This window comes from Procambarus clarkii, chromosome 69 (genome assembly GCF_040958095.1).
Source record: "Procambarus clarkii isolate CNS0578487 chromosome 69, FALCON_Pclarkii_2.0, whole genome shotgun sequence".
NCBI lineage: Eukaryota > Metazoa > Arthropoda > Malacostraca > Decapoda > Cambaridae > Procambarus > Procambarus clarkii.
In genome coordinates this window covers 1,771,167-1,780,720 of record NC_091218.1, presented here as the reverse complement: position 1 = coordinate 1,780,720, position 9,554 = coordinate 1,771,167, and the positions used below count along the sequence as shown (strand labels likewise).

General features: G+C 38.6%; 1 protein-coding gene across 2 annotated transcripts in view; it reads right to left on the bottom strand.

Moving 5' to 3' along the window:
* LOC138355912 (uncharacterized) overlaps window positions 1-9,000 on the bottom strand; it is an 11,024-nt gene extending 2,024 nt beyond the window's left edge. Inside the window, exons 1-2 of one of the 2 annotated variants that reach the window (XR_011224056.1) lie at window positions 8,969-9,000; window positions 7,413-7,490 (exon numbers count right to left, since the gene is read on the bottom strand). Coding sequence is in view for 1 of the 2 variants with exons in the window: in XM_069311465.1 (XP_069167566.1) it covers window positions 22-285 (264 nt within the window). In the remaining variant the exon portion in view is untranslated. Of the gene's footprint in view, window positions 1-21; window positions 583-7,412; window positions 7,491-8,968 lie in introns of those variants that run through there. The other variant, XM_069311465.1, reaches the window with a different exon arrangement.
* Between the last annotated feature and the right edge of the window lie 554 nt (window positions 9,001-9,554).

Here is a 9,554-nt window from a genome sequence, read left to right as displayed (position 1 = left end):
AAAGAATTAAGCAACACTTACCATACTCTTTTTATATTCACTGTTAACTTTTAGCTCATGTGACAGACTTTCCACCTGCTCAACAGTTTCAAGTGGGGATGGAAGAATGTCTTCCAGGATTGGTATATCTCCATGTGTTTTTGACATATGGGTTTCCGTCATTTTGACAATATTCAGGATATCCCCTGATAAAAATGTCAATTTTGATAATTCCTTCATTATGTATTCCATTTTTTCTGTTACTGCAAAAAAATAATTCATCAACAGCATTGTGTGTAACACCATTCTTGTTTACCCACTGAATTAATAAATTCTGTGGGTAAACAAGTGAATGATGATTATCATGGTCATCATTCTCCTCCTCACTTTGAGAATTAGATAATACATCATGAATATCAGTAAGATTCATGTGTAAATCATCAATTTCAGAGCCTAATCCATACTCTTGATTTGACTCGGCTTCAAAAGAACTAATGTCATTGTCTGACGACTCAATCTCTGAACTTGATGCTGCCTCAGTAAGATTAATGGGTTCACTAGTGTGTACAGCTGTATTTGGATGCATTTTGTGTATACGTTTTAGCCTTCTTGATACTTGCATCCATCTGTTGTTGTATTGGAGTCGCTTTTTTCGCTTATACTCGTACATTCTGTTAAAGAGTGTCAAATTTCTACATTAGACTACCATATTACCTATATTATTGTTAATAATGTATTGACAGATGCAATATGTATTAAAATTCTAAAAATAAGTCATTCATTATATACAATGTGTGATAATTAAAGCTGGTGCATATAACATCCTTGTCAGGCACATGCAAAAGTGAACACTTCCAGAATTGGAGACATGCAGAAATGTAACATATGGAAATAGAGGCATGCCAAAACAAAGACATGCATAAATTCAAATTCTTATCGAAATAATTTCTAGTGATTATTATATAAATTATTCCATCAGTACTAGATCAAATATTCAATACCATCCTCCCATTGGAAAGAGTAATCATGTCCTGTTGGACATTAATTATATGTTGAGATATAATCTAAAAGAAAATAGGGACATTGAAATTGTTGTTAAACTCTATTTCAATAAAGGACACTATAGGGAACCTAGAACCCTGTATTACAAGTGTAAGTGATAATTTTGGAAAATTTAATTAAAGCTAATTGTGTAGGACACCTGGAGATATGGTGCCCATATCTAAAGAATCACATCAACTGGTAAAGGTATAGACTTGCCAATAAGTGGCTCCCAGGTTAGAGGCATAAAATGCCAAAACTAGATGGTAGAATAAAAAGAAGATATTGTAAAAGGTAACCAAACAAAGATGCCACAGAAATATTAGAAAATTAACTTTCGCAAGCAGCGTGGTAGACATGGTTGGAACAAGTTAGGTGAGAGGGTGGTGGAGGCCAAAACCATAATCATAATCATCTGTATCAAACCTTATTACAGGTAAAACCAGTAGGCAGTCTACTGTATTTTATCAAACCGTTATTAGTATAATAGATCTCGTAATAATTTTGCAAAAATAATGGCATTTACTATTTTTAAAAGATTATTAGCAAATTTACAGAAATGGTGCATTCGGAAGACAAAACCAATTTTTCACTTTTGACAATTGAGCACCTGCTACATCCAGATTCTAGGGAGGAAAGGAAGGACGATCTTACTGGATCCCATAGCCTCTCCGAGGCACAAACCAGGCTTTTACATAACCCCCCCCCTGCACCCGAGCTTTTTAAAATAGTAAATGCCATTATTTTTGCAAAATTATTACGAGATCTATTATACTAATAACGGTAAATAAATAATAAATAGTAAATAAATCAATACTTACTAAATTTTGTCTATTATGTAGCAAAGAAGCAGGTCTACGGAAGGCTTTTCTGTTGAGTTCGAAGCCCAGATTACTCGTGGTCTCTGAAATAAGTTAAGATTATAAGTATAAAATTTATAAAACCAAATAATAAATCCGGTATTGCTCAATTTCAGATGCAGACGTACTGAATGATATATCAGACTGTCAGCATGGTATTCGATCTGGAAGGTCCAGTGTAACGAATTTGCTCAGTTTCTATGATCGAGCCACAGAGATCTATAAAGAATTCTGATCAAGAAAGAGATCTAGGGGTGGTTTTAGATAGAAAACTATAACCTGAGGATCATATTAAGAACATTCTGCGAGGGGGCCTATGCTACACTTTTTAACTTTAGAATTGCTTTTAAATACATAGGTCAAAAAGTTTTAAAAGTTTTTTAAACCTCTCGTGTATCATGAGTGTGTTAAAGCTTCAGATGGTGCATTCAGATGATGAATATTACCTAGTTCCTTCATCTGGGAAGAATGAACACATATTGGTGCATTCGGATGATAAAAACTAACTACTGTAGTTCAATTGATCAACAGACTGTATATCATATGCAGACTGTATGTGGATCTGCGGGCCACTCCAAACAACAGCCTGGTGGACCAAGCTCCACCAGGCCTAAAGCACAAAGTGATATAGATGTGATAGAGAAACTAGGTCAAATGGAGGAGTAGGTCTGTATATTAAACAGCACCTGACGTGCACAGAGCTACTAAACTCAATGTGGTGGTAGAGTGGTGGGGGGGGGGGAAACATTGCAGAAAAAAACAAATACAATTTGGTCAACAAAACAGCATTGTTTAAAATAGAAGACATGGGTTGTCATTTTGGGGGTAAGGTAGGTTACATTGAGTTAATTAGTTAGTACTTAGTTTTTATCTTAAACTGGTTGGGAGAGGTACAGTGTTGCTGTGCTGGTGAAAGAACACCTAAAGGTAAATTAAATAATGATTGCGAATCCACAAGAAGTTGACATAATATCGCTAGAGATCTGCAATCAGGATGATAAACTTTCCTTAAAGAATTTGACAAACACTTGCTGATAGGACATGAAGTAAATGAAATGTATGTCAAGTTTTGTGAAATATATGATAAAAGCACAACAAAATTTGTACCAAAGGAGAGATGCAGAACTAGGAAAAGGGGTTTGTTCAACAGAAATTGCGAGAGGGCCTGAGACCCAAACACACACAAATGGAATCAATATATAGCAAGAGGCCAAACCCCCAAACATACAAGCGATGCAAAGATGCGAGAAACAGCAGCAGCATTAAGGAGAGGGACTTAAGGACCATAAATAAAGTGTGAAAATAAACTCGAGTAAATTTTTTTAACTACTCTCGACAGTGAAGAAAAACAAATATTCAGACGATTTGTGTTAGAATCATTAATCTTACACTTTCGGTCATATTCAACAACACAAATACATACACACACATTCCTGTTGCTGTAGCAAGTGAAGAATTACACACACAGATCACAATAACGTGATGCATCAAATGAACAAATCCACAAGGGCCGTGACGAGGATTCGAACCTGCGTCCGGGAGCATCCCAGACACTGCCTTAATCGACTGAGCTACAACAGGGTAAAAGGGTTGAAACCGAAGTTCTACTGAACTTACTGGATCCCATAGCCTCTCCGAGGCACAAACCAGGCTTTTACACAACCCCCCCCCCCCTGCACCCGAGCTTTTAAAATAGTAAATGCCATTATTTTTCCAAAATTATTACGAGATCTATTATACTAATAACGGTAAATAAATAATAAATAGTAAATAAATCAATACTTACTAAATTTTGTCTATTATGTAGCAAAGAAGCAGGTCTACGGAAGGCTTTTCTGTTGAGTTCAAAGCCCAGATTACTCGTGGTCTCTGAAATAAGTTAAGATTATAAGTATAAAATTTATAAAACCAAATAATAAATCCGGTATTGCTCAATTTCAGATGCAGACGTACTGAATGATATATCAGACTGTCAGCATGGTATTCGATCTGGAAGGTCCAGTGTAACGAATTTGCTCAGTTTCTATGATCGAGCCACAGAGATCTATAAAGAATTCTGATCAAGAAAGAGATCTAGGGGTGGTTTTAGATAGAAAACTATAACCTGAGGATCATATTAAGAACATTCTGCGAGGGGGCCTATGCTACACTTTTTAACTTTAGAATTGCTTTTAAATACATAGGTCAAAAAGTTTTAAAAGTTTTTTAAACCTCTCGTGTATCATGAGTGTGTTAAAGCTTCAGATGGTGCATTCAGATGATGAATATTACCTAGTTCCTTCATCTGGGAAGAATGAACACATATTGGTGCATTCGGATGATAAAAACTAACTACTGTAGTTCAATTGATCAACAGACTGTATATCATATGCAGACTGTATGTGGATCTGCGGGCCACTCCAAACAACAGCCTGGTGGACCAAGCTCCACCAGGCCTAAAGCACAAAGTGATATAGATGTGATAGAGAAACTAGGTCAAATGGAGGAGTAGGTCTGTATATTAAACAGCACCTGACGTGCACAGAGCTACTAAACTCAATGTGGTGGTAGAGTGGTGGGGGGGGGGGGAAACATTGCAGAAAAAAACAAATACAATTTGGTCAACAAAACAGCATTGTTTAAAATAGAAGACATGGGTTGTCATTTTGGGGGTAAGGTAGGTTACATTGAGTTAATTAGTTAGTACTTAGTTTTTATCTTAAACTGGTTGGGAGAGGTACAGTGTTGCTGTGCTGGTGAAAGAACACCTAAAGGTAAATTAAATAATGATTGCGAATCCACAAGAAGTTGACATAATATCGCTAGAGATCTGCAATCAGGATGATAAACTTTCCTTAAAGAATTTGACAAACACTTGCTGATAGGACATGAAGTAAATGAAATGTATGTCAAGTTTTGTGAAATATATGATAAAAGCACAACAAAATTTGTACCAAAGGAGAGATGCAGAACTAGGAAAAGGGGTTTGTTCAACAGAAATTGCGAAAGGGCCTGAGACCCAAACACACACAAATGGAATCAATATATAGCAAGAGGCCAAACCCCCAAACATACAAGCGATGCAAAGATGCGAGAAACAGCAGCAGCATTAAGGAGAGGGACTTAAGGACCATAAATAAAGTGTGAAAATAAACTCGAGTAAATTTTTTTAACTACTCTCGACAGTGAAGAAAAACAAATATTCAGACGATTTGTGTTAGAATCATTAATCTTACACTTTCGGTCATATTCAACAACACAAATACATACACACACATTCCTGTTGCTGTAGCAAGTGAAGAATTACACACACAGATCACAATAACGTGATGCATCAAATGAACAAATCCACAAGGGCCGTGACGAGGATTCGAACCTGCGTCCGGGAGCATCCCAGACACTGCCTTAATCGACTGAGCTACAACAGGGTAAAAGGGTTGAAACCGAAGTTCTACTGAACTTACTGGATCCCATAGCCTCTCCGAGGCACAAACCAGGCTTTTACACAACCCCCCCCCCCTGCACCCGAGCTTTTTAAAATAGTAAATGCCATTATTTTTCCAAAATTATTACGAGATCTATTATACTAATAACGGTAAATAAATAATAAATAGTAAATAAATCAATACTTACTAAATTTTGTCTATTATGTAGCAAAGAAGCAGGTCTACGGAAGGCTTTTCTGTTGAGTTCGAAGCCCAGATTACTCGTGGTCTCTGAAATAAGTTAAGATTATAAGTATAAAATTTATAAAACCAAATAATAAATCCGGTATTGCTCAATTTCAGATGCAGACGTACTGAATGATATATCAGACTGTCAGCATGGTATTCGATCTGGAAGGTCCAGTGTAACGAATTTGCTCAGTTTCTATGATCGAGCCACAGAGATCTATAAAGAATTCTGATCAAGAAAGAGATCTAGGGGTGGTTTTAGATAGAAAACTATAACCTGAGGATCATATTAAGAACATTCTGCGAGGGGGCCTATGCTACACTTTTTAACTTTAGAATTGCTTTTAAATACATAGGTCAAAAAGTTTTAAAAGTTTTAAAAGTTTTTTAAACCTCTCGTGTATCATGAGTGTGTTAAAGCTTCAGATGGTGCATTCAGATGATGAATATTACCTAGTTCCTTCATCTGGGAAGAATGAACACATATTGGTGCATTCGGATGATAAAAACTAACTACTGTAGTTCAATTGATCAACAGACTGTATATCATATGCAGACTGTATGTGTATCTGCGGGCCACTCCAAACAACAGCCTGGTGGACCAAGCTCCACCAGGCCTAAAGCACAAAGTGATATAGATGTGATAGAGAAACTAGGTCAAATGGAGGAGTAGGTCTGTATATTAAACAGCACCTGACGTGCACAGAGCTACTAAACTCAATGTGGTGGTAGAGTGGTGGGGGGGGAAACATTGCAGAAAAAAACAAATACAATTTGGTCAACAAAACAGCATTGTTTAAAATAGAAGACATGGGTTGTCATTTTGGGGGTAAGGTAGGTTACATTGAGTTAATTAGTTAGTACTTAGTTTTTATCTTAAACTGGTTGGGAGAGGTACAGTGTTGCTGTGCTGGTGAAAGAACACCTAAAGGTAAATTAAATAATGATTGCGAATCCACAAGAAGTTGACATAATATCGCTAGAGATCTGCAATCAGGATGATAAACTTTCCTTAAAGAATTTGACAAACACTTGCTGATAGGACATGAAGTAAATGAAATGTATGTCAAGTTTTGTGAAATATATGATAAAAGCACAACAAAATTTGTACCAAAGGAGAGATGCAGAACTAGGAAAAGGGGTTTGTTCAACAGAAATTGCGAGAGGGCCTGAGACCCAAACACACACAAATGGAATCAATATATAGCAAGAGGCCAAACCCCCAAACATACAAGCGATGCAAAGATGCGAGAAACAGCAGCAGCATTAAGGAGAGGGACTTAAGGACCATAAATAAAGTGTGAAAATAAACTCGAGTAAATTTTTTTAACTACTCTCGACAGTGAAGAAAAAAAATATTCAGACGATTTGGGTTAGAATCATTAATCTTACACTTTCGGTCATATTCAACAACACAAATACATACACACACATTCCTGTTGCTGTAGCAAGTGAAGAATTACACACACAGATCACAATAACGTGATGCATCAAATGAACAAATCCACAAGGGCCGTGACGAGGATTCGAACCTGCGTCCGGGAGCATCCCAGACACTGCCTTAATCGACTGAGCTACAACAGGGTAAAAGGGTTGAAACCGAAGTTCTACTGAACTTACTGGATCCCATAGCCTCTCCGAGGCACAAACCAGGCTTTTACACAACCCCCCCCCCCTGCACCCGAGCTATGTCAACAGGCCGTTCTCCCTCTTCGCCCTTCCGAATGCACCATATCAGTAAATTTTTTAATAATCTTTTAAAAATAGTAAATGCCACTATTTTTGCAAAATTATTACGAGATCTATTATTCTATAGAATAATGCATATAAATGCATATATGCATATAAATACAAAACAAGTAAATGTAAATAATTTTACCTTGCACCTTGATCCACCAAGCCTGTATGGCGCGCGTTTCAGTACTTCGGAAATCTAGAACTATCTTGAATCTCTAATCTGCAATGAAACAATACATATTATTGCACTTACCAAAACATGGATGAATGTAGAAAATACAGAACTATTAGCTGAATATCAAATAAATGGATTTAATCTATTTCACACAGATAGATATATTAGACCGTGTATATTAGGTAATACCTAACATACACGCCTCCACACACACTACATTTGAAATGTAGTCTCAAAAAGACTACATTTCAACAGCAAAGATTACTCCAAAAAAAATAATTAAATTATTGACCAACATGAGAGAGGGTTAGCCAACATGAGAGGGTTGTGTTGATTGCCTGAAAATATTTAAATTGTTTAATGTATTGAATGGCATTTTTCAAGTTACAACATTTTTAAATTACTGAACTAGGTTCTAGGCTTTGCTAGGCTTAATTCAATTATTACAGATAAGCCTAACCTAGCCTAGAACCCAGTGGGTTTTCTTCCTATTGGGGAGTGTTGTACATGCCTCGCCTCCACATACACACTAGCACAGCCAGGCCTCGCCTCCACATACACACTAGCACAGCCAGGCCTCGCCTCCACATACACACTAGCACAGCCAGGCCTCGCCTCCACATACACACTAGCACAGCCAGGCCTCGCCTCCACATACACACTAGCACAGCCAGGCCTCGCCTCCACATACACACTAGCACAGCCAGGCCTCGCCTCCACATACACACTAGCACAGCCAGGCCTCGCCTCCACATACACACTAGCACAGCCAGGCCTCGCCTCCACATACACACTAGCACAGCCAGGCCTCGCCTCCACATACACACTAGCACAGCCAGGCCTCGCCTCCACATACACACTAGCACAGCCAGGCCTCGCCTCCACATACACACTAGCACAGCCAGGCCTCGCCTCCACATACACACTAGCACAGCCAGGCCTCGCCTCCACATACACACTAGCACAGCCAGGCCTCGCCTCCACATACACACTAGCACAGCCAGGCCTCGCCTCCACATACACACTAGCACAGCCAGGCCTCGCCTCCACATACACCAGCACAGCCAGGCCTCGCCTCCACATACACACTAGCACAGCCAGGCCTCGCCTCCACATACACACTAGCACAGCCAGGCCTCGCCTCCACATACACACTAGCACAGCCAGGCCTCGCCTCCACATACACACTAGCACAGCCAGGCCTCGCCTCCACATACACCAGCACTGCCAGGCCTCGCCTCCACATACACCAGCACTGCCAGGCCTCGCCTCCACATACTCACCAGCACAGCCAGGCCTCGCCTCCACATACACCAGCACTGCCAGGCCTCGCCTCGCCTCCACATACACCAGCACTGCCAGGCCTCGCCTCCACATTTAAACCAACCAAGCCCACAAATACGTTAACATGGACCAGCATTACACCATCTAACATACTCTGTCAGATGTAACAACTAAATTTGTGAATTCAAGACCAAATCTATTGTATAACACAGTGTTAGTACGAGAAAAACATTACTTACATTCGAAGCCGTGTTTTAAAATGGCGGCGGTCTTGTACTGACGCTCCAAACTGTGTGTTCGTTTGCGTATGATGAACGTGTGACAATTTACTACAACAATTATTTAATTATTCTTATTCTTTATTTTAATATTTTTAGGGTACATGAAATTTCAAACTTATTTGCACACAATAATATAATTGCATTGACATAACCTTTATATATTACGGAAAATACGATGACATGAACGAAGTCCAAGTGAAGTTGAAGTCAAAGTCATTCGCCGAACGTATTAGTCATTTTTTTTCTCCCAAACGATAGGGGATAACAAATCCACAGAGAACCTATAATAGCACGAATCTATAATAGCAAATAAAATTCGTCTTCATCTTGAAAAACATAAATTAATAATTGAGTCGCAACATGGTTTTATAAATGGCCGTTCATGTTTAACAAATTTGTTATCTTTTTATTCTAGCATTGTTGAGGCAGTTGATAGTGGTAAGGATTGCGATGTTGTATACCTTGACTTTAGCAAAGCTTTTGATACAGTGCCACATGAAAGACTGATTAAAAAGATAGAGTCTCATGGTATTGGGGGTGCTAT